We start from the raw sequence: 26,063 nt of genomic DNA, 5'->3' as shown, positions 1-26,063 counted from the left end.
GTCTGCCCCCTCTGGCCAAATAAGGTAGCACAAGTGTCCCTGAGGTCCTGGGCTCAGGGCCAACTTTGGAATGGCAGTGCTAATGACTGTCGCACAAAGGCCAAATGTCTCACAGTGAGGCAGGGAGAAACTGGCAAGATTCAGCACACTTGTTCTCCCCACTGAGTTTAATATGTAAAATGAATCCAAGAAGCCAGCTTTTCTTTCAGTGGTTCACACACTGTTGTCAGGGTTTTTGCAATATTTCATAAAACTTTACTCACATTTTTTTGTGTGTAGGTTTTAGTGCTCTCCTCCTTCTACTTATAATAGGCATCCTTCGCTTCAAATCCTTGTGGTTTCTGTGTAGATATTTCACCTGTTGCAATAATTTTATTGTTTTTCAGAATGGTACAGTTTTGCTTATAAGTGAGCTAAGTTGTTGAGCTCCTATCTAGTATTCTCTTGAATCTGATTGTCTTACGCTTCAAAAATTTTTGACAAATTTGCCAGTGGTTAGTTATGCTCTTAAGTGAATGTAGACAAGGAGCAGAAACTGAAGGAGTAGCCTTCTGCACTGAAAACTGAACGGAAAAAGACAGGGTTTCTAGAGGTGATGTCTCGCCTCTGCTGTCTCTGTTCCCTGTAAACTATTGGCTAACTGCCCGTCTGCACTGCTGAGGAGCTGAAGTGGGCACTTTTAGAGCCGCTCTGCTGAACGCAGGGTCAAGGACAATAGGCATGTGTATGTGTCTTTGTGAATATATGCTTTTGTGCACACTTCTTTGGATGAGTGGAACATAAATTTGAAAAAAACATCCTTTTGGGTTTAGGGGGTGTCCTGTTATTGCAAGTCGGAGTTGTACTGTACATGCAAAGATTTTTGTGACTGTACATTCACAGCATATCCATGTAACCATGTGTTACTTTTAGAGATGTCCCTTAGGATGGATGCCCAGCTTCAATACTTTTGCTGCTAAGAAAAATGAATTATTTGCTGTGTCTGTGCTTTGGCAAGAACCAAATCACTTGAAAGTCTCCATGTGGCTGCCTGACACCATAACTTTACTTTCCTGCGAGAGATGAAAGAGGCCTGACAGTTATGAAAATGGCCACAGGGTAGAACCTGTCATCAAACATGAGGTGGTGATACATGCTGCTGCTGCTGTTGTTGTCGTCGCCATTGCTGCCTCCAGTCCTCAGAAAAGCAGGCCTTTGGAGAGCCTAACACGGTGTGAACATGTGCTATCAAAGCTAGCATGGGGTGGCCACTTTATTCAGCACGTCTAACTGAAATGTTGTAGGTGCACAGAAGAATGTGTTGTAGTCTCAAGACATATTTCTAAATCATTACATGATTTAGAAAGTTTCTTTTAAAAGCCAGAATTACTATTGCATAGCTACTATGGTCATTGCTTGTGGTACTGTGGGATCAAGGAATGGAGAAGTATAAGTTCTCTTCCCATTTAACATTGTGAGTGCTAACTTTATCTCAGGAGAATGAAAGCAGGGCTAATGGCTCTTGACATAAAGCACTGCAGCTTTTCCTCCAGTACTTCTTTACAAATGTTGGTAGATAATAATACAAGCAACTAAGCTACATCTATGGATAAATATAGCTACATGCCTGTATAGAGACATGCAAGCAAACCAGAGGCACCAAAGAGACACATTTGTGTCCGTCTTACTGTCATTTTCTTCTTTACCTCAGGGAGGCTGGCAGCAAGATGTTATCTGTTGTAAGAGGTTCCCTTGGGTTCCCAAAGATTTGCTTGATTTGAAAAGGGTTTAATGGAGTTGAAAGAGGAACAGTTAGCTGGCCTGGACACTGGGCATTGCAGTGGGAATGACTAAACTTAGCTTGTCCAACCACATCTCACTTCACTGGTAATAAAACTCTATTCCAAAAAAAAAAAAAAAAACAGTTCTGCTTCCTCACAAAGATATTTTATCAAAAGCAGCTGTAGGTCCGGGTATGATTTTTCAAACAAAACATTACAAAGCTGGATAAATGTGACCACAAGCTGCTGGCAGTTTGTGGGTAGTATCTTTCCCTCTGGGAACAATGCGTAAAGCACTTTAGCATCCTAGCTTTTAGCACCTCATGCTCCACCTTCCTAAAATTCCCACATTGCCTTCTCTGTATTTGTGTTCACACATGAGCAGCCTGAGTGACAGTGACATTTATGGACTTGTCCATGCGGTAACCCTGTCTGTCCCTCAGGGCTGTCCTTTTGCAAACCTCTCATGCAGAGTTGGAAGTATGTAACTGTGCTGCTCTACCTCTAAAGGCCCGAATAAATTCACTGTCAAAAAGTCAGATTGACTAGACTGCAGGCACACCGGATAAATAAGTCAGTCTACAAAAAGACATTTAGATTTATATTTTCAGTGGAAACTAAATTCCTCACTGTACTGTTTGCAACAGTTGAGTTCAGTTTAATTTATTGATTTTTAGCTGGCTTTGCATTGCTTTATTTCTTATGTGAATAACTTGCCCTGAAAATATGCTGGGGTTATAAGTGGTGCCAGAACAAATGCCCTAATCTGTTCCAAATGCACTTTGGCATGAGATTGACATGACCTTAAGTTGCCCCAATATACCCTGTTGGTTTCCTTATATAGGCTGTTATGAATTGGCCTTCATTATGTTTTCCCCTCTGTCTGTAAAGCGTCTTGAGATGGCATTGCCGTGATTTGACGCTATATAAATAAAGTTGAATTGAATTGAATTGAATTAATATTCACTGAGATGGGGAAGATGTGCTAATATTAAGTGGAAGAGATCATGTGTGTTTTTCCCATTCTAATAAGTGTCAGTCAGGGAGACCTGAAAAGTGTTGCCCTAATATTCTGAGACAAGCAGTCTCGTCTTCTCTCCTCCCCTCTGGCTCCTCCTCTCTGTGTGCTGTCTCCCTGGCTCTAATCAGGTGGCCATTGTGTATGGATTTAATGCCCTCACTGCCCCCAGGAGGGAGATTTGATTTTTCCCCTGCACTCGCTAATCGTTCCCTCTCACACTCGATTTTTCATTTCTAATTTTGTCTCTTTCTCTCTTCCTCTTACATTCTCAGAATGATTTTTGTTGCTGTCTGTTTTTTTTTTTTTTGTTTTTTTTTTTTTTTTAGGTAATCACTTTTAGTGCTTGGAAGCATACACTTATTCACTTGCTTTTTAATAAGTTCTTACTGCCATCATGCTCCTCTCTATTTGTCTCCTCCTTTTCTCTGACAGTTTGTTTAAACATTGCTGTGAATATTACAAAATAACCCACCTCAGTTGACTGTACAGCACTGCACTTAGCCTGCATCTTTTTTGCCAGGCCTTCCATCAAAACGGAAAATAAGTTTTCACTTTCTAATGTTTTATTTTATTTGTAATTGTTCTGACTCGATTTTTATTGTTTTTTGTTTTGTTTTTTTCCAGCCACTCTCACTCTCCTGGCTCCATGGCAGCAGCAGTGCGAGGCAGTGAGTGGTCATGTGGACGCTGCACCTTCCTAAATGCCGGTGCAGCACCTCGCTGTTCCATCTGTGAGGCACCACGCCAGAAACCTGATCTGAATCAGATCCTGAGGCTGAGCAGCACTGAGGAACATCGCTGGGCCTGTCCCCGCTGTACGCTCAACAATCCCCAGGGATCTGGAGCCTGCTCTGTCTGTGGCTTTGGTCCATCCCCTTCCACCCACACAGCCCCTACTACCACCATTGCTGCCACTGCCAATGGCCTCCCACCTGTGCCGATTGAACCCCCAACACCTGCTGTCACCCCCACAGTTCTGTTGGAGCCCCATGGACAGCATCCAGCTAAGGAGGAACCATTACGGCGGTCTGAGAGCAACGGGGAAGTGGGTGGTCTGGAAGGGCAGCACTCTGGCTGGACTTGCCCACGTTGCACGCTACACAACACCCCAGTAGCATTGTCATGCTCAGCCTGTGGTGGACCCAGAAAGCTTTCTTTGCCTAAAATCCCTCCAGAAGCGCTGGTGGTGCCTGAAGTCCGCACACCTGTGCTAGGGTTTCCTGTTCACACAGCTGGATCAGCTCCACTACTCATTGACTTAACTGATGACTCCCCCCCAGCCCTTCCTTGTGACCCTCAAGAATCTCCCCATGTCTCTTCACAGACTCTCGCTTCACCTTTTGCCGCCTCTTTCTCTTCCCTCCAGAACAATCCTGTGCCCCGCAGCAGAAGAGAGGTGCCCCCTCCAGGGCGGCCACAAAACCCAGGAACCAACACCCCTAGTCCTACCTCCCCTTCAACAGCCAGTGTACCACCCCAGCCAGGCCCTCAGCGGCCAGCCAAGCCCAAACATGCACAACCCCAGGAACCTTCATACCCCAGCAAGCGCCTCAGTATTCTGGAGGAAGAAGAGGCTCACCCGATAACTCCCCACCTTGCTTCCTCTGCTGCCCCCACCTGGAAGTGCCCTAGCTGCTTGTTGCCCAACCCATGTAGCTCATCTAAGTGTGAGGCCTGCCGTTCATCACGGGCTGGTGCTGACCTCATTGACCTTGTAGGCTGTGAGACAGTACGATTTACCCCAGCCAGTCCCTCGAGCCCAGATTTTAGTACCTGGGCCTGTTCCAAGTGCACCCTGCGCAACCCTACAGGTGCACCCAAGTGCTCAGCTTGCGGTTCTTCCAAACTGCATGGCTTTCAGGAGCAGCCACCTCTATCCCGTTGCTGTACACACTGTGGCCTCCCATCAGGGCCTGGTTCTGCATCATGCTCCTGTACACCATCCTCCTCCTCAGGTCATAAAACGCGGAAACAGGCCAGAGGCTTTCCTTCCTCTTCTTCTGCTGTTTCTTCCTCCTCCACCTCATCTAGCTTTCAGGAGAAGGTAGGACAGTGGAGCTGCCCAGCATGCACGCTTCTCAATGACATCAAGGCCAAGAACTGTGCAGCATGCCACACGCCGCAGCAGTACCTCACTCTTCGCAAAGTAGTTAAGCCTCTGAAGCGGAGGGAGAGCATGCATGTTGAAGCCCGTCGACGGAACGATGAGGGCGAGGCCAAGGAGCTTTGGGAGAACATAGTCAGCTTCTGTAGAGAGGTAAGACAAACAAAAAGTGCTGGTGAAGAATTTATATAAAGGTAGTCCTGTGTCGGGCTGGGTGGGCAAAAGTGTTATAACTATCAGTATGTTTTATTCTGATTGATGCATTTCTGTTTGAGTCCTTTATTTTTTGTTTGTTTGTTTTTTGATTTTTTTGTTGGATAACATGAGTTCAGTTTAAATTCCCCCCTCTCTGTCATGCCTCTCTTCAGCTGTTTTCATCCTCTTATACTTTTCTACTCAGTTTCTTTCCTCATTCTGCCGGCAGGTTTTTGTATCCTTCCTCTTTTTGGGTTGTCCTGGCAGTTAGCAATTAGCTTAAATGAGCATTACCACCAAGTGGTGGCTGATGTCTGCTCAGGGCTCGCAGTTGGCTCTGTAGATGGATGGACTGAAAATGTCTCATTCTTATTAAGGAGATTGACATAGATTTGATTGCAGTATAGTTTGCAGGTCAAATTATTACCCAGGCTTAGTCGTGTGAATGTTTTAGGTTCAGTTAAGGCCTTGGACCTGTTTATGGTGCATTACATTAACACGATCTTTTGTTTTTTTCTTTTTTGCAACTATAATGTCTTCATCTGTAGACATCTAACACTGGTCATTTCTACTTCAGCAACTGTTCACTCCTTGCAATTCTGATTTTTGTTGTCATTAACTTTTCATTAATATAGATATATAATTTCCCATTGAAATCTATATGTTTTCCTGCAGCCTTATTTTATTTTATCAAAAGATCACAAAATATCTGAATTCATACCGAAATAACACATCAAATGGAAATATAAAAGCGTCAGAAATGTAATAATTCAGTTTTGTCTCTTAATGAAGGAAAAGTACAGTACAATGTAATCATTTGCAATTGAAAGGATGTCTGTTGTCATAACAACTTCAAATAATAGTGCATTCTAATCACTTTCATGCTTCTGCGTCTGAATTAAATGTTTAAAGATCAAAACAACTTTGAAGTCCATTGTGTAGTCGGTGGCAGCTGATTTGGTATGATTCAAAGTTACAGCTGGTTGGAGATGCAGAAATGTCCTCCCTAGCAACTACATTTAGGATGTGATAACCTCTATGTTGCTGCTTTGTGTCACTCCACCTCAAGCTCCCTTCATCTCTGCAGGGCTGAACCTTTGATAAGCCTTTATTATGTTGTCATGGATTTGCACTCAGGACTGTCAGAGGGGTTCATTTCAAACCATTTGTTAAGACTCCTTACTTTGATGCTAATGAGGCAAATCTCTCATTAAACTTAAGAAAAGTGTGGATACTACAGGATTGAGAACAGTACATATTCAGGTAGCAACCATGTTAGCTAAATTTGTTTGCATGTTTGAGTGTGTGCCCATTAAGACTCCACCAGCATGGCACCTATCATCCCGTGTTCACAATAGCATGAAGTGAGGTTTAGAGTGCATTATTAATGCCTTCTTTGAAAGTCACAGGGCTAATTTCTGCGAGCGTAGGAGGGAAGTTAGCTCAGCAGGAAAGAATATCAGAGATCCCACAGTCTCACTCTCAGTTATGAATGTCATTTAAACAGCATTTTTATATCTGTGTATTTTTCTCATAGAATATAGCTCTGCCCCTTTATACCTTAAAAAAATACTTTTCCCTTTTCATTTCCTCATCTTACCTCCTTGCATCACATCCATCCTCATGTCCTCATCTTTTTTTTTTGTTTGTTTTTTCTTCTTTGATAAGTCCTCAAAATGAAGTCCCACCCTCTTGAGACAACTGCATTCAGATCTCCAGTGTTGCATTCAGTGTCTGGCTGGCTGTGTGTGTATGTGTACGTGTGTGTGTACTAAGGTGAGCATGGGGCTGGCCTATTTTTAGCAGAGCAACAGAAGAGAGGAGCAGAAGTGATCTGCTTCCCTATAGTGCATTTAATCACTAACAGCATCAGTAGCTTCCTCTCTGTTTCAAGGGGCAAAGACCTAAAGGGGGGTAGATTGGTAACCAAAAGGTGTTGGTCTTTCTAATCCATCGGTGTGAAGGCACTAACACTTAAGCGAGCCCCAGTGGTGGAAATTTAATAATGATAAAAGCTTCTTGTTTGCCCTTTTAGAAGATGTGTAGGCAGTCCAACCACACGGAAATGGAGCACGATTGTCAGTTGTTGACTTATTGGATTAAGCAGATGGTGTTCTTGATGAAATACAAGTAGAGTAGAGTGGAGTTTGTCCACATTTCAGCAAATGATAAATCCCCGAAGTGCAGCTGGAGTTATGTTTTAATGCGTAATCTCTCTTCACCTGAGGATAATTTGTCTTCCTTGACTTTTTGCTTGAGACTTTCCTTGATTGGTTTTGAGAGCGATGTGTGCGGGCTTAATGCCAGTACTCCTGAGTGCGTCTGCTTTTCTCACTGTGCTTAACAAGTAAACACAATGGTCATTTGCTTCACTTGTATGCTGTAAGTACAGTAGAGCATGAGCAGTTTGTTTTCTTCTCATGTTCCTCTCTTAGGTAGAATAATAGAAATATGCTTTAGGGCAACAGATTGGCTTTTCTTGTTTTTAATTTTACTTTCACCACCTTTACTATGTGCTGCTTGGATTTCTTCTGGGAGTTTGCTCTGTATGTTGTATTCTAAGTTTTGGCTGCCTGCATTGACAAGTTTTCATTGTCTGTACACACCAGGCTGTTCTCTAACAGTTTTGTTTTGTCTGTAATAAGTCTGGCACTGTGACATTCTACACTGTTGTTCTTTCTTTCCACATTTTAAGAGATCTGTTGGTTTATGTAGCATTTAGTTGCTTTGCTACACGCTTACTGTCCTTTTTAAAAGGAAAAGAAGCACTTGTTTAGCTGCCAGCTCTGTGTTGTCTGTGAGATGAAAGGAAGGCAGCAGGTTCTAACTCGGCACTATTGACTGATTACACTTGTGTGTTTACATGCTGGCATGTGCCCAGGGATTGAATCAAAGACAGAGCAAGCAGGTCCACCCAGCGAGGACAATCAGCCAGACTTATCCTGATAGATGTCAGATGATCTCAACCTTTGAGCAACATGATTTGATCTTGACTTCTCTCAAAAATCCAAAGCAACCTCATAAGCCTACACCATCAAAGCTTACACGGGGGTCACAGCAGTGAAGCCAGTGAAATACAGGTTGTTTAAGCCATGTGGAGACCGAGGATGGTGGTGGTGGGAAGTAAGCGTTGAAGTGATTCTGTGTGGCAGCTGATGCTGCATCAAGGTTACAGAATGAGATTGTGGGGGATGGTTGCAAATCAATTCGCTTCACTGTGAGACTTCAGTTGTGCCTCGCACTACGACTGACCAAGCTCACTCCTTTCACTGTAAATTGGAAATCGGACATGGTTTGTCATGTTTCCTCAAACGTCGGTTTATGAGTTGCAAAGGTGCAGATGGTGTTAAAGTCGATGTCTTCATATAAATGGATCAATAGGTACAGGGTACAGAGAAGAGTCAGGTACATATATAGTTCAAATCTAGTGTGATGCCAAATTCCTCTGTAGGTGTGTGTCGGATCAGCTTATTTGTACTATAATCTGTCTAGTAGAGCATATAGTGACATATTTCATCCTCTTCTCCGTTCATATATAACGTCACGCTAACAGTGGGAGTAATTTCTCCTGTCACATGAAAAGATATGGATGGAAATTATTTGCCTTTGTTTTTCTTTTAGAGTTCAAGGCTGATGTGGCAGCTGTAGTTACTGTTAATTATCATAAACTTTATAGAAGATCTGACATAGCTTGGCATTCAAAGTTAGTTTTTCCATTTACTGTTTGCAAATCTTTGTTTTAAGCGTATGTCATTCAGCCATAATTAGGGCTTTGATGTTTATTTGATTTGAGCAGGTTTATGTGTCTTTCAGTTTTTTGTCACCAACCTCTGTTGTTTCTCTGCTCTTATCCAGAACTCTGTGAACTTTGTGGATGACAGTTTCCCCCCAGGACCTCGCTCTGTGGGGTTTCCTGAGGGCGACAGCGTCCAACAGAGAATCAAAAAATGGCTGCGCCCCCATGAGATCAACTGCAGCAACTTCAAAGACAGAGGTGTCAAGTGGTCTGTCTTCCGTGCCCCGAGACCCTCTGACATCCTCCAAGGACTCCTTGGAAACTGCTGGTGAGCCATCACAACAAAACACAATGATATACAAGACATTAAATCTGTGTAGGTCACTGAGAACAGTCCAGACCAATCATTTATTTTCTAAAAGATGTTGAAAAGGTTAAATAAACAATACAAAGATGCTCTGACTTCGGACAGAAGACAGTAGCCAAACATTCCCAAACTAAAAAGTTTAATTCTTTTTAGACTCTGGGAAAAATGAGAGGATTAGAAAACATATAATATAACACATCTGTCTATATGGCATCTGGCTTTCAGCAAGCAATGCAGTCTGAAGTTAGTCAACGGAGACAAACACAGAGGCAGTGAGACACTAAATGAAGGAAGAAAAAGCAAGCAACTAAAAAACTGGTTTGTTGAAAAAAGAGGAAGACGAGAGTTAAATGTAAGCAGCAGCATTTGGAATTGAACAGCTGTACAGATACACCTGACTGGCAGATTATTCACTGCAGTGTGGGTCTGGACACATCCTTTATCTCCCTGTCCTTGTTCTGTGTGCCCTTTCATGTGTGTGCTTATGTCTGTCGCCATCTTCCATCTTCCTGCAAACACACATACACGCAAATGAAACAAAGAACAGTCACAAAGTTTTCCCACTACAACTTTTCCCTTCATCATCAGCTCACACAGCTTATCAAAAATAACCCTCCCCAGAGGCAAGTCCTCTCACCCGCAACAGGATGTAACCCAAATTCTTCCTTGTTGGCTTTATCGCTCACTCTTTTGCAGGCACACACAAATATCGGTAGAAGGAACTTGTGCTTTTCACCTTTGTCCTTGAGTACAGCTGTGACTCGGGCTGACATCAAAGTCATATTATAAAAGAGCTAATTGGATTTTTATTGGATTCTTTTTGCCAGTTTCATTAGGGATTGAATGGACTGGTCGTCCTTGCCGTTCTGCTGCTTGAACAGATGCAATATAGCTGCAGTTATACACGCGTCTAAGCCCACACAGGAGTTTCAGCCTTCAGATTGCTGCTGCATTAACACTGCAGCAATTGTTGGGCTGAAAAAGATAGTTTGGCCATCATGTATTGTGATACCCTATTGGCAGAAGTGTCTACTCAATGTGGTAAATATCATGTGAATTATAAATCTAAGGGTCCTGTCCCACACTGTCCCAGAGCTCTTATTATTTTATTAATATTTTGCTATCTGTTACTTTATTTTGATGTGAGCTAGAAACAATTTCGGACATATGTGCTTTTTTAAGTGTGTTTTTTAAGTGACTTTTTTTCCTCAGCTGCTTTTTCTTTTGTGTATCAAAATTAGCATTTTTTAGGTGTATCTAAATTTTAGATTAACTCGTTTGCTTGCTAGCTAATTAGGAATGTGGCGTGTGCTGCAGGGTGAACTAACAGTAATGGGAAATTAACCAAAAGGTCATTGAGCTTTGACTTGTGTGATTCATTTCAGTGAGTGCAAATTATGAAGAAGAAAGATGCATAAATGTTCAAGGTACCGAGGTAAAAAATAGTTTTAATCCAGCGGTTACAATTGAATAGCTACATGTCAGCCTTTTTTTCCCCTCTCAAATGTACTTTATGATTTTAGTCTTTTTTTTGTTGTGTTTTTTGTTTTTTTGTTTTTTTTTTACTAAAAAAGTAACTTCAAAGCTTCTGTCAACCACAGTCAACTGTTCATTCTGTTTTTTTCCATGTTTGTTTCATTGACTGATTAATCTACTTTAGGCTTTTGTTTTACTCTCATCCTCTCACTCCAAAATCTGACCCACCTGATCTCATGTCTTTTTTTTTCTTCTTCTATATTTATAGGTTCCTGAGCGCACTGGCAGTGTTGGCAGAGCGTCCAGAGCTGGTGGAGAGGGTAATGATCACAAGGACAATTTGCCCCGAGGGCGCATACCAGGTTCGGTTATGTAAAGATGGGACGTGGACGACTGTACTGGTGGACGACATGCTGCCCTGTGATGATTATGGATACCTCCTCTTTTCCCAGGTCAGAAAAATGTGGGAACCTCTTGAAGGACGGATTCAAGTTTGCATTGATTTTTTTTTTAAACGTACAAGGATTTACAGTAAAAGATTGGCATTTGGCATTTCTTTATTTTTGAACAACAAAATAACACAAATTATCACTGGTATCGCCAACGAAACGTTACTTTAGAGCCAGAAAAGGAACAGGATGAAGCAAAAGCTTAATTTCTGCACAATTTTTTATTTATAATTTATGCATACTTATAGTTGTCATATTAATCACTTTTTAGCAAGAAAAAATAAACGCATACGTATTAGGGGTGGGAAAATCGAATCAAAACATTGAAAATCAGGATTTTTTGCTTCAAAATCTTAAAATAGATTTTTTTGTTAATAAATTTTTTTTTTTTTTTTTTCCAAATAAATAAAATTCATCCACTATAAAAGTTAGGTCATTTTATTGTTTTTATTGATCTTTTTATTTGTCTTCTTGGGCATTAAAGCAGCAGAATGATGGTCTGGCTACTGTGCTGTTTTTTCCTAATTGAAATCAAGAAAAAGGATGAGCAAAAAAAAGTTTTATACATTTTTTTTTGTGTTTAATCTACAATTATCAGCAATATTGAAGAATTGTTAGAATCGCAATTTCAATCAAATCCGCACACAAAAAATCTGAATCGGATCGAATCAGGACAAAAGCATATCGTCACAGCCCTAATAAAAATGAATTGTTGAGTACACATGACAAAAAATTATCTTCCTTTTTCTTAAGGAATCTTCTACTTGGATCGGCAATTATCTGATGATAGCTGCAGAGGAAAGGGAGTCAGAGAGAGCAGGGACGGACATGCAGCAAAGGGCCTCAGACCGTGACTCAAACCTGGGCTGGCTGCACCGAGGATCCAATATTTTCTGTTGTTTATGTGGTGGTCCATAGCTCAACTAATTAAGCAGCCACCTCAGAGATCCTCTTTCCGAAACATGTAAATCCAGCATGATATGTGTTGGTATTCATTGATAATTTTCATATCTCTGTCAAAGTGAAATCCATTTCTGCACACTATTCCAGTAGCCTTTAATTCAACAGGGGAGAACCCTGCAGAAACCCTGAATAATTACCTACTGTAATAATGAGTTCATGTAAGCTTACAATGTCACTTTTCATCTCAAGCATATCTCCAAGGGCCTCACAGAGGAGGAAAGTCTAATTAATTAACTATTACAAAGCAAATAAAGAATTTAATTATACAACAAATAAAGTGCAGGGAAATAAAAGCAAGAACAAATGCCTGGGAGAGACACACACTCCGTAGCAGGTAAACATCAGATTCTATTGGTATCTTATCTCAACAAGACTCCATATCACAAATGATAAAAACAATGCCTGGCTGCCCAGGTGGAAGTTCATTCCTTCACCAGGTCGGCTGAGAATGCAAGAAATCCATGAACAACCATGTGTACGGTAGAAAGATAAGAAAGAATAAATAAGACATTTCACCTTTTGTTATCAGTTTATTGTTTTCAGAATTGCAGCCTTGGAGTCACAGCCAACAGGTTGACAGCTGGGTTGAAAGACTTTCAACACCAGAAGAAAGATAACAACATGTTAAAAATGTACTTTTCCCGGTGAGTCATCCTCACCCAGGGTCATATTTTTCTTCCTTTTCTTTCCAATTATTCCAGGCACAGAGGAAGCAGCTATGGGTGGCGCTGATTGAGAAAGCCTTGGCCAAACTACACGGTTCCTATTTTGCCCTGCAGGCAGGGCGTGCCATCGAAGGTCTGGCAACACTCACCGGCGCTCCCTGTGACTCTTTGATGCTCCAGGTCAGCTCCACCAACCCTCGAGAGGAACCCATCGATACAGACCTCATCTGGGCCAAGATGCTCAGCTCAAAGGAGGCAGGGTAAGAGTTGGGCTAAATGTATAGAAAGCAGATAAAATAATGAATTATAAACATCTAAACTAAGAAAGACCTTGTTCAGTTGAGCCTATATGTCTAAATGCTGCAAGGTTGCAATACATGGGCCCCCCTCAAAAGGGGCCAAATTACATACACCCAAAAATCCTATCTGGCAGAATTATCACTTAAAGGATTATTTGATATTTGAAATGAGCTAAATTGCCCTTAAAACATTCAGCACCAGAGTACAGATGCTCTTATAAAGGAAAACATATCAGTGTAATATATATTTCAAGTAACAATAAAAAGCTAGTCTTTGTTTTGTTGTTTTTAAACAATAAAGTTTCAGTAAAATCAGGACATTATTTGTTTTAACATGATACTGTTTGTCTCTTAGGTTTCTGATGGGTGCCTCATGTGGAGGAGGCAACATGAAGGTGGACGATGCTGTTTATGAGTCCTTGGGTTTGAGGCCTCGACACGCATATTCCATCTTGGATGTTCGAGATGTCCAGGGTTACAGGTATATACAGTTTAGAATGACCCCTGATCCCACCATGTGTGCCTGATCCGTTGAGATTTGTTTCGTGTCAGCCTGTTTTTTTTCTCACTGAAATAAAATATATTTTGTTGACTTCCCACCCATATATGGAATTAAATGATGTGGCCAGTTCAGTTCAGTTTGGTACAATTTTAGCACTGAGTAGCGAAATTGCGGATGATAATTCAGCATTTTTTGCTCTGAGGCAAAATAATAAAAGCTGCTGCAGCTTTAAAGTTACTTGTTTTATAGAAGAAAGCGGATGCATTCATTATTAAGGTATTTCTCAAGTGGCTCATGGATAAATGGAATAAAGGCTTGATGCCACTTGGGAACAGGTGCACATCAGCTCAGTTGGATCACTCTGATCGGGGTAGCATTGTTACTCTACACAATGGAGACCTCTTCAGTCTCACCTGCAAGAGGAAGTTGAAAGTAACCAAAAATCCCAGATGTAATCTGCTCAAGAGCCAAACACAGCCACTTTAATTTACTGCAGTACAGCAGTTGGGGGAAGACTGCAGCACTTGATCTAATAAAGGATGAGCCCTCCTGACAGAATCTTGAGAAGATAAAAAGTAGTTTAGCAAAAATAGTCCAACATTTTTTGGGGGGGGGAGGGGGATCCCCAATTATGTCTCTTCCTCCTCAGTTCTTAACTGTATAAAGAAGACAATAAAGAGAAATGGGTTGTAAAATGTTGGCAGTAATCCATAAAACACACTGCATGAGTCAGCCAGGAGAGGGTGTCCTGTTGACTGAAAACCTTTACTGTTTTAACTAGCTTCTTTATTTGCTTTTCCCCTGTTTGTTACCTTTCTTCCTACCTGTCACTCCGCTGCAGGCTGCTGCGGCTGCGCAACCCGTGGGGTCGCTTCTCCTGGAATGGCAGCTGGTCAGATGAATGGACAGAATGGCCGCAGCACCTTCGTCATGAGCTGATGGCTCATGACAGCAGTGAGGGGGTCTTCTGGATTGAGTACACAGACTTCATAAAGTAATAATCCTATTCATAAAATATTATTTTAAACAAATGAGGGGGATATTTCTTTTTGGCTTTGTCTGAAGTACATGCACTTCTGCCTGGAAGCTTTGTTAGTTTGTCTGAGAGGCACTCGTTGAATGCAGATTTAAACAGAGGATGGGAAAATCACCCTGCCTTGTCACCCCCTATCTTAGCATTCATGAATTGTTTTGCTCAAGTCCTTGTTGCCAAAAGTTCATGATTATTTCACTGGATTGAGCAAAGTACCTAAATATGGCTGTTTAAATCCCTACAATACTGGATATATGGAAAAAAAGGTTCTTAGGCTTTTATTAGATTCAAACTGTGGGAAAATGGGGGAAAATGTTAGTCTTAATATTTCTCCATTAACTATATTGCCTGAAAAACTGTTGGAAGAATCCACATGCCTCCCACTTTTACAGCATCTGGTTTGTAGGAAACAGCTGGCTTATTTTCACTGGGACACATGCAATAATAATGACTTCTGACTAAGTTAATACAGCATGCCAGTAACCTTGGTTGTGGATTGTGGTCACCTCATCCAACAACTTATACTCTACTCTGAGATCCACTTTCTGCCCACTGCTGCCCCTCAGAATTCATGTGCATTGTCTCCAGTGGACACTGACTTGCCATCATTTTTCCACACAAGTGACAGTCTATGTCTCTTGTGGTTGGTGTGAGCGACTGATTTTTCTGCTCATGAAATCTGAGATGATTTGGCTCATGCTGCTGATGTTACACTTGCCTGCTTCTTATGTTTATTCCGAACACATTACTGTCATAAATGCATTATTTCCCGTGAGAATTCCTCCCTTAAAATATGATCTCACCAGCAGCTGTTTGGAATATCTGATGTAAAATATGTTAACAGAGTGCCAGTAAAATAATTCAAGCACTTCTAACTGGCCATATGATATTTACACCGCTCAATGACTGTGTTTTAGTTGTTTTATTCTGTGCAATGTGCACACTGATAGACATTTTGTACACAGTCACACAGACACACAATGATGCTATTGCAAAGGTGGCTTTCAGTGTTTTTGTTTCGATTTTTATAATATATTTAACTCTGTCCTTCTGTCATACATGGCATCAATTGACCAGTGTTTTGGCAGAAATGATGTTGTGTGTTGTCCTGCATGCCTTTAGATACATTTTTAAAAAAAAATGTTTTAAAGTTTCTGTTTCATTTGCTGATGGCCTTATGCATCTGTATGCTGCTGTTTGTTGCATTTTGAAAGTCAAAGGCAACTGAGTTGTTACACATTGTTCTCCTGAAAATGAAGTGAACAAACACTGACTGAAGTGAAAAATCACTTACTGCACTCACTGTTCAACATGTTTCAGCAGGCAATAGTTACAAAACTCCTACTGATGGAGTAAATAGCTTCTTATTCCTTAAGCAAACAGTGCAAACATGTCAGAAGGCATATTCTGTGGTTCTTATTCAGAAGAAAACTTTGCAAAATCACTACTGGAGATCACTTACATTTGGTTAAATCAAATCAAAGATAATCAACAGTACAACCCAAAGCAACTCTTAATAAAGTAACAGACTTTACACACTCGGTAGGAATAAGACTTTAGATTTAGGGACTACAAGGCTGTGTAGCACTAAGAGAACCACATCAATCAGGGAAGCTAATTAGAACATAAAAAAAACAAAAAGCTTAGGTATGCTATAAAGCTTCATGTTTGGACGCTGGAGCAATAGAAACTGATCACATGGACTAATGAGTCCACATTCATCCTTTCGTATAGTGATTTGGTACATCAGAAGGACTACTGGATGAAATTATGCATCCACTCCAGTGTCCATGCTCTAGAACAGATATAACCAATTCTGGTCCTCGAGTGCCAGTGTCCTGCAGGTTTTCTATGTGACTATGCTGGAAAACTCCTGTTTCAGACTCGGACAGCTGCTGTGTTGCAGCTTGGACACTTGGAAAACCTGCAGGACATCGGCCCTTAAGGACCAGGATTGGTGATCCCGGCTCTAGAACATGAAACCAGAGGGACAGTATTCTGATCTCTGGTTGCTTTAGACCAGGGGTTAATAAGTCACCAACTCTGGTCCTTCAGAGTTACCACTGTGCAGGCTTTAGTGTTTTCCTTGATACAAAATATTTGATTCAAATGAAAAGGTTTCCCAACAACTTGTCATGTTCTGCACCAGCCTGTTAATGAGCCATTGGTTTGGGTCAGGTGTGTTACAGTGGGAAAACACTCATGATACACTCAGATGAATCATAGGTGCACAATATGTGTGTCTGTTTATTGTGTTATTCCACCACAAGATAATGAGTCCCGTGTCCTCAAGACCATCTCAAACCTGAAAATTGTGTTCAGCCTAGATGAAAATCCCATCTGCCTTCTGTCTGTTTGTTTTCTCTGACTCAGACGAATAATCTCCCAGGCACTCAAGCGGCTTGGATCTGCTTGAACTTGTTTGACTGAAAAAAGGAAAAGTGGCTTGCTTTCTGGACATTTTTAATCAAGTAGGGCTGGTGTTTAGATATTGGTGTCATTTTAAAAAAACTGAAAATTTCGTGCAGAGAAGAAATAATAGTGTCTGTAGTAATCCTTAAACGGATAAAGAACATCACCAGTTCTGTCCTTTCTTCCTCTTTTTTCACTGTCATTTTCAAGAAGGCAAGAGCAGGATAGAAGACAGTTGTCAGGAAGGTATATGAAGTGGAAAAAATGGGGAAAAACCGATAAAAAGTCAGGGAAAAAAAATTCCCCTCAGGGGTTTTGTCTTTGAAGGAAGAAGTCTGGTACGTTTGCAAGGTAAATTACTTGTGTGCAGCAGCCCCCTCAGCAACTATGCTAATATTAAAGACTTACCTGTGTTGCATACAAATAGACTGATCTCATGTCAGGGGGCAGTCTGTTAGTTGCTCCACTGATGTCTAAGAAAAACGGGTCCAAAACATTGATTCTTCTTTTTATTACCATGACGACTAAAGAAAAGCTCTCACAGCTGAACTCGTTCCCTCCACAGGTACTTTGACTCTGTCGACATCTGCAAGATCCACTCAGATTGGCAGGAGGTGAGGTTACAAGGCTGCTTCCCAAGCAAAGCCAATGGGCCGGTCACCGTCACGGCCCTCACAGTGCTGGAGAGGACGGCGCTGGAGTTCGCCCTCTTTCAGGAAGGAAGCAGGTAACCTGTCTCTCTTGTGTTAACCTTCCTCCCTCCTTGTTTCCCAGCTGATGCAAAGTTGCAACCACTTCTGATTTTACTCAAACATCTCCAACAGGCGTTCTGACACAGCTGACAGCCACTTACTGGACTTGTGCATCATGGTGTTCCGGGCCTCCTTCGGTAGTGGCAACAAGCTCACTCTGGGGCGCCTGTTGGCCCACAGCAAGCGAGCAGTTAAGAAATTCGTTGGCTGTGATGTCATGCTGGAGCCAGGGGAGTACGCTGTTGTCTGCTGTGCCTTCAACCACTGGCAGATGAACGTCAGCGGAACGGGAGGTCCACCCACACCTAGTAGGTGTACGCATGCATTGCCTGTGTATGTCTGCAGACAACAAACCCTATCCTCATGGTGTATCATTAAACCTGCCTGGTCCAAAAATGTCACCACCTGGATTAAACTCAGCAAATAGGTACAAGACTCTTATTGGATAATTAATACATGGGCTGGCAACAAGTTATTTAACCTAACTGATACACCAAGTAGATCTCATTTCTAAAACCACCATAGAAAGACACGTCGAGTCATCATGGAAAAGATGTTAGTCTGTTTTAAGAAGGGTCAAATCAGTGGCATCCATCAAGCAGAGAAAAAATGAGGAGATTGCAGAATCTATTAATACTTGGTAAAGAATTGTCCAACCAATTATTAAAAACTGCAAGAATAGTGGGGAAGCACCATGTTTCTGGAAAAAAATGTGGTTAGAAAGAAATCTCAAATGATGGTGATTGACAGTCACTTAAGTGAAATCTTATAGAAGTAAAACAACAGTAAAACTCAGGGCTTTGCATTTCCAGATGCACATTGTAGAGGGAAATCAAGGGATTGGGGCTGAACAGCTTTGTAGCCATAAGAAAACCACTTATCAGTGAGACTAATCTGAGAAAAGAATGACTTAGTTTGCTAGGGAGTATAAAGATTGGACTCTGGAGCAATCGAAGTAGGTCATATATTCTTGTTCCCGAGGGGGCGCATAAGAAGAGAGGCAGGTGAAGTTGCGCGCCGCCCCCCCCCCCCCCCCCCCCCCCCCCCCCCCCCCAAATCATGCTTAGTGCTTAGCATACCAGCTTGTGGGGGTGAAGTCTATGATCTGGGGCTGCTGCAGTTGGTCAGCTGACTACATGAATATACTGAATGAGCAGGTTATTTAATGAATGGATTTCTTTCTTCCCTGATGGCATGGGCATATTCCACATTGCTAAAATTCATCAGGCTCACATTGTGAAAGGCTTTGTGCAGTAGTTAGACTTTCCCCTCATCAGCACAGCACAGTCTTGATAAAAAAAAAAACACTGGATGGAAACAAATCTTAGGACATTGCAGAAGTTTACTGAAACAATGCCACAGCGAATGTGTGCCGTAGGCAGAGCTAAAGGCTGTCTCACAAAATAAAGTGTGTGACCTTTTTATTTATTTTGATAGTGACTGTTTAGCCAGGGAATGTTTATTGGTTTTATTCCAAAGCTTTGTCCTGTCATCATCCCAGTCTCAAGCCCCACAAGCGGAGCAGCGCGGCAGCCCAGCCAGGACTTCCCAGGCTACATCCTGGCCATCTACAGCTCCCGACAAGTTATGGTGGAACAGGTCGAAGCTACTGCAACCACGCTGGCCGACGCCATCATTTTACTTACAGAAAACAAAGGCGAAAGACATGAGGTGAGGAAACCCCACATCCCCGTGCTTTTCTGAAGAAGAGAAAAGGTACAGTGCAGTAATGCAACTCATCATACTGTTAAATATCTATATATGATTGCTTTGACTTTCTCTACCCTCCCATATTGCTGTCTCATATCTAACAGTTTCTTCATCTCATTACAGTTCAGTTCTTCAGGCTCCCCGCTTCAGCTAATTCAATTTGAAGCGAATAATGTGTGAAGCCCTTCATTTAAAAGGGTTCATACTGATATAGAAAAATTAAACCTGAGTTAGATAAAGCCTTTAACAGCTGGCCCTCAGTAGCTATGGGCGTTCTGAAGTAACTGAATAGATCCATCAAGTCATATAAAAATATAAAACATTACCAACAAAATCTTCGACAGGACTGCAAACATCTGGAGAAGCCTCCACTTGATATGCTTTTGTTATGGCCATCTTCATCGCCTTCAAACTCTCCCCTCTGTGTCATCCTGGTTCTCATAAAGTAGAGTGAGTGTTTGATGGAAGGATATCAAACGACTGACCCAGTCAGGATTTTCCCCTTCTTCATGTCAGCTTTCTCTCTCTTTGTTCCATATGTTTAGGATTGGGACCCTGCTGGATAATGAAGTATTCCCTAATAGGTTTTTATGTTTGGCCTAATCTAGAGCACTCAGAAGCTCCTGTTTAACTCTCCTTTCTACAGTCATACATTAATATGTCTGAACCAGTTGTGCATATATACATATGTGTGTGTGTGTGTGTGTGTGTGTGTGTGTGTGTGTGCGTGTGTGTGTGTGTGTGTGCGCGCGTGTGCGCGTGCGTGCGTCCGTCCGTCCGTCCGTCCGTCCCTGATCTAAAAGAGACTTTTAGCTGCTGTGCTGTTATAAAAGGTTTTCCTCTCGCCATGCAAATGGAATTTCTACTCATCCACAGGACTTCTCTCCCTCAGTCTTTCAGATCATTTTACCAATTTTTTTGTTTTCCTCTGAGCGCCTGGTTTTACCTCTTCCAACGACAAAATCATTTGTTTGTAAAACTGTTTTCCTCACTGTTTTGACATTTTTAAGAAAATGACAGATTTTACTAATCTATTTAACATTGAAGAGCTAAAAAAAAAAACTGTAGATATCTCCATGTACTTCTTGGGAATCCACTTTAGTGTTACACTTTTGATTTTTTTTTTTTTTAACTAAGTCCTGTTTTGACACATAAGTACTGACTCATTATATTTTAGTAGACGCACTCATACACACACACTCAGCTACTTAAACCAAGTAGACAAATTATTCTGGCTCTCCTGAACAACCCTTTTCTGTAAGTGCTGTTGCAATGGCTGTGTTTTTTTTTTTTTTTTTTGGTAAAGGTTGTAGAGCCTTTTAAACACTTCAGATCAGCTTTGTTAAATCATTCAGCTCTCCAAGAATCCACAGTGTACAATAGAAGTGCTTAGCACTCAGAAGTACATGACAGCTACTGCACAAGCAGTAGTATTTAAGCTACATGGTAAAATAAGAAAAATTGTGGTTATTAATTAATAATCTGAGCTGCCATGAGTCAGGAAGAAGGAGCTCTGTGTTGCTAATAAATATTTTGTAGACAAGAGACGGTGTTCATGATCAGCTATGTGGAATGACTTTGGCTAAAGCTGTTCAGCTGCACATGTTTGCTTTATCCCAATCAGTGGCGCCCAACAGAGAGCTTGCCAGCTGTTGCACGAGAAATTAAAGTCATTTTAGCATCAGAGAGAGCTTTGTATGTTTTTTAAACCGACACACACTTTATAGCATTTTTGGAACTATTCAATCACTGGTTTTAAACAAGTTTTGTAAATGGTTATTTTCCAGTGTTAACCTATTAAATGGCTGAGTCGTCTTGTCTGAAAGGATCACATTTTAAGAAGCTCGCCAGTTTTTTTTGTTTTCCTTCAAACTAGAAAGCTGTGAAGTCATATTTCATTTTTCTGGATTCATGGGATTCATTTTCAGCTAATGTGTGTTTCTGTGTGTGTTCTCAGGGCCGTGAGGGCATGACATGCTACTACCTGACCCACGGCTGGGCAGGGCTCATCGTGGTGGTAGAAAACCGCCATCCTAAGTACTACCTCCACGTCTCCTGTGACTGCACTGACAGCTTCAATGTGGTGTCCACACGCGGCAGCCTCAAGACCATTGACAGCGTGCCACCTTTACACAGGTACATGATGTGAATATGAAAAGATAGTTGAGTCTAAATACTCTGCCAACACACTGTACTTCTTTGATTTCCTCCTCATGTTGGATTCCGAACATCTGACGTTCTTTCTTTTCTGTGAGGCTTTCGTCACACTGTTTCAGGCAGACACATATTAAAGAATCTTGCTTGGTATAGCAGTTTATACACCATCAGATTTGTTATATTTAGCTCCTCTATTTAGCTGTACTGGCACGTTACAGCTCACATTAATGTAGATTTAGGAATATTTCACTCTAAAGTCATTGCCTGCATAATTTAAAGCTGTTAAAAGCCACCAAGCATTAAAGTAAACTTTTGTCTGTATCAGCATCTTATAAAGAACATTTTGCCAGAGAGAGAAATCCAGAAGCAAAATCATGGCTTTTAATGTAACCCTGCTAAGGAACAAAGATGATATTAAACTCATACAGAGTCAACAAGCCTTCATTACCATATGCCATTAAGTTATCTGTGTTTTACAATACCTGGAATCATAGCTGCTGACATGTGAGCTCGTCTTGGTCCCTTCCCAGCTTCTGTTCTTCAGAAAGCTCTGCAGCTGCATGCTTCTCTCAGCTGCTGCATTTTCTTAATGCTCTCTGTCTCTCCCTGCAGGCAAGTCCTGGTGGTGCTCTCTCAGCTGGAGGGAAATGCTGGCTTCTCAATCACCCATCGTCTGGCTCATCGCAAGGCAGCCCAGGCCTCCTTGGGGGACTGGACTCCAACCAAGGCCACCCACAGCCCCCAGCTTACCCCAGACATTGATGGCCTGCACCGGCCTAGACCACTATGACCCCTGCCCACTTTTAGTCCTCATACACAGACTTTAATGCATTAAACTGTCAGACCACTGGAAAGTCAGGTGTAAGGGTCAGAAAGTGATGTGTGGAGCCCTAAAACATAGAAGAAGAGTTGTATGTGTCTTTTTAGGTGTACACATGAATGTAAAGGACACGTGGGCAGTATTTATCTGCTCTCTTTAATGCTCCATAAATCCAGTAGTTCATTGTCATGCTCTGCCCCCATTGCCAAGTGGATGTGCCATGTTGGAATGAAATGCAGGAAAGTGGGTCATCTGAAGTGACCAAGAAGAAAAATGATCATTTCTCCAGTCACCTAATTTAGTTCAAATTACTTTCAGTCCTGGATGTCTTTGGTTGCTTGTTGTAAGGGCTGTTTGTGAATCAGATGTCAGTCTTCATTTTTTTAAATACATTTTGGAGGCTGTGCTCTGTTCAGCAAGCTTAAAAAAAAGGGTGGAGTGCTGAAACTACTGAGCCATCTGCCACCCCACAGCCCATGAGCCAGTCACCTGTTCAGACGCTTTTCCCTACGCATCATCCACAATGACGGCTAACAAAGAGGGACAGTTCTTACATAGTTTATCTCAAGAGTCTTTAAAAAAATGGTACTTTGCGAGCCAAATCTAATTTCACTCTTCATAATTGTTTTTTTTAATTTTTTTTTTTATTTTATTGTTTAGATGTCTTTTATACTCATCCCTTGTGACTGTCTTATGCCCATATATGTTTTTAGGTTGTTGACAAAGCCATTATTCATACAGTGCTGTCTGTCCCTGCTCTCCATCACCACCACAGTGCTGACTAGCACACTCTTTAGCTCAGGGCCAAACCCATGTTTTGTACAGTAAATAAGATTCATGTGTTGCAGCCGTTACCCAGATAGCTGGAATAGCATTTTTCTTTGTTTCTGTCTTTGCTGCCCTTTTGAGAGGAATTGTTAAATAGGGAGTTTTTATCTTTTGAAATGCTGAAACATTATAGAATTTCTACTGCTTTCTTGACAGAGAAAAGGCATTTGTACAGAGATCCTTCCTCATACTTTGCTAATTCATTGGTCTGGGGTCTGAATGCTGGAGACAAGTCAAGACATGGCCAGAGTTCTAGGAGACCCCTCAGGCTCATTAGCTTCTCTTCCTCACTTCAGAAGTCAGATCATATCTTTCTACATGAATTTGCTTTTTATGGGCGTAGCTTTTAGCTGTACCATCTGGCTTCATCTTGCACTCTTCACACCCTGTAAAGGTCAGCTGGTACGTATTTTCTAACTCTTGCACAGTTCGACAGTTTATTCTTTAGTGTCGACTGGGAGCAGTGGAAGAGTTCTTTTGGAGAGTTTTCCACAGGGAGGCTCTTAAAAGACGCTGCCAAATTTACTTCTGGTGGTCAGGGACTACTTTTGTTTGCGCTGGAGTAGAACGGGCAACCAGGCCGTCCTCCCACTGGAACACTGACAGCATGTTAGCAACATAACAAAATCCTCATGAAATAACAAATTACCCTTTTGGCAGGCCGGGTGCACACAGAACAAGAGAAACAAGCGACCCCTGAGATGCTGTCACATAAATAGTTCTCTTTGGGTGTCTGCGTTGTTTCAAATGATGAGTTGCTTAGCTGCTGTTTTACGTAGGTCACCTTCTAGGGTGCCAGTGTCAAAGCCATTACTCCTGATGTTTCAGTCCTCACCATGGCAACATAAAGTGGTACTACAGAAAAAGGAGTGAGCGACTTTTTTAGGTCAATACTGGCGTCTTACAGCGATAATGTAAAATGAGGGAAAACTTGAAAGCTAATGAGCGAAATTCCTGCAGCATTCATACAGTTGGCAATTGTTTTGTAACGATCGTATTAAAGGAAAGCACTATGAGATGTTTCACTTTAAATGAGTTAAGCAAGTGTTGAAACATGCATCATCCCACAAGCATCGTTCCATTTGCTTGTATTTTCTGCATTGTTGGTGAATGACAGCACTGTGTCCCAAAGCTTGCAGCCGTCTTCTGCACAGCCTTGTCTACCAGGGATGGTAGGCTGTCCTTTCTGTCATCTTCAAAGTCATTTCTAGGCTGCTAGAGCTTTTGGGAAGTTTCTATGATGAAGCCTGATGCTAAAGTAACTGTAAATATGTTTTCCAAAGAAACATCCTGTGTAAAGACCACTTCTGTATGTCTGTTTATGTGTGTGCGCGTGACAAGAGCCGCGTAGCTGTGAATTTAGCATCTAATTTATTTGTACATTTGTTCAGCAGGCTTGTTGTTTTTTTTTAATACTGTTGAATAACTGAGCTCATGAATGACAGATAAAGGAATGTGATTCAGTGTGGCTTTAGTCTGAGCCCAGAGGATTAGCTTGACAAGGAATGAACCTGCACTGAAACACCTGCAAAGATAAGGCACCTCAAAATTAAGTTTCACTGCTGGATCACTTTACTTTTACATGAGATTTTTTTTTTTTTTTTTTTAAATTATGTTTTCTTTTTGTCATATTTGTTATGTCCTGTGAAGCCTCACTTTTTTCCGTTGTGTTGTCTCCTCTGTGCTTTAGGGGCGCCCCCTACTGTTTAGTCAGCAGCCAGAGACATAGACACAGCCGACATAATGCCTTTTCTCTTTCCTCCTTTGTCCAGTTCCCTTATTGTAAATTGTACAGATTGCAAACTTGCATTACAAAAACATGAAAAAGAGGAGAAAAATCAGACTATCTCTTGAACTTACTAAAAAAAAAAAAACAAGTAAAAAAAACAAGAACGATAGAAACAACAAAAAAACATTAATGCTTAATAAAAACAAAACTGACGAATGTGATATATATTTTATTGATCTTTTTGGTTTGGGGGGGCTGGTTATGAGTATGTGTACAAATATGTATGTTTAATTTTCAATCTCAGGTTCCAATGGACCAAATAAATTTTTTTAAATCAAAAAGCAGAATTGTTTTGTTGTTTTTAATTTTAGCTGCAGCATTTGAATCATGGAGGAAACGGATACAATGTGTTTTAAATTATCAATGTAAAATTTCAGTTCATTAAAGCTATATGGGTATTAGTTTTTCAATACATTGTTTTGCTTGATGGTTATCTTGTCTATTTAGATCACTGATAACTATCTCGAGTTTGATAGTTAACCTGGTTAAAGGGAAACTACTATTTTTCCACATTGTTAAACTGTTTCCATGCAATATGAGCAGAAAGGCAGAATCTTTCTGCCAACTGAATGTATCAAAAGCTGCAATGCCTTTTGAAAAGGATGAAAGAATCTCATGAAAATGTACACAAGGTCACTGTTCAGTTTAAAGAATTGTGTAGGATTTCAGAGCAAAGACGATGGTTCAGATAAAAGCATATCCAGTCAGGCAAATGCATAATTATAAGTGCGGTTGTTAAAGGCTGCTGATTAGCAGCAAGCAGTTATTTGAAGCTGCTGGTGAACCCATGTTGGATACAGCCGAAGCTGCACTTGTCCCTAAAGCTGTGGCCACCCTTAACCAATGTTAGAAGAAAAACATTTATGAAGAGTTTGTGTTTAATTTACAGATTAGTGTTGTGCAGCCCTTGGCTTTTCGGAATAACAGACTTCTGGATAGCTCCATAACGCTGCCATGTTAGCAAGGCGGTGGGAAAATACTTACAGTTCCTAACTGATTATTTCCTACATGGAAGACAAGGAAGA

The 26,063-nt window shown here is 41.3% G+C and overlaps 1 protein-coding gene across 2 annotated transcripts in view; it reads left to right on the top strand.

Annotated features, from left to right (window-relative positions):
* Positions 1–25,229, top strand: part of capn15 (calpain 15) — a gene marked incomplete at its 5' end in the record, with an annotated part of 36,440 nt that extends 11,211 nt beyond the window's left edge. For both annotated transcript variants that reach the window (XM_079261368.1, XM_079261367.1), the window contains 11 exons: positions 3,406–5,038; positions 8,936–9,144; positions 10,928–11,111; positions 12,773–12,996; positions 13,391–13,516; positions 14,379–14,531; positions 17,548–17,709; positions 17,807–18,042; positions 19,236–19,405; positions 21,402–21,580; positions 22,214–25,229. In XM_079261368.1, the coding sequence (XP_079117494.1) occupies positions 3,428–5,038; positions 8,936–9,144; positions 10,928–11,111; positions 12,773–12,996; positions 13,391–13,516; positions 14,379–14,531; positions 17,548–17,709; positions 17,807–18,042; positions 19,236–19,405; positions 21,402–21,580; positions 22,214–22,391 (3,432 nt within the window). In that variant the 3' untranslated portion in view covers positions 22,392–25,229. The remainder of the gene's footprint in view (positions 1–3,405; positions 5,039–8,935; positions 9,145–10,927; positions 11,112–12,772; positions 12,997–13,390; positions 13,517–14,378; positions 14,532–17,547; positions 17,710–17,806; positions 18,043–19,235; positions 19,406–21,401; positions 21,581–22,213) is intronic.
* Between the last annotated feature and the right edge of the window lie 834 nt (positions 25,230–26,063).

Source organism: Telmatherina bonti (assembly GCF_933228915.1).
Source record: "Telmatherina bonti genome assembly, chromosome: 21".
In the NCBI taxonomy this organism is placed as follows: domain Eukaryota; kingdom Metazoa; phylum Chordata; class Actinopteri; order Atheriniformes; family Telmatherinidae; genus Telmatherina; species Telmatherina bonti.
This window is presented reverse-complemented; position numbering and strand designations above follow the sequence as displayed.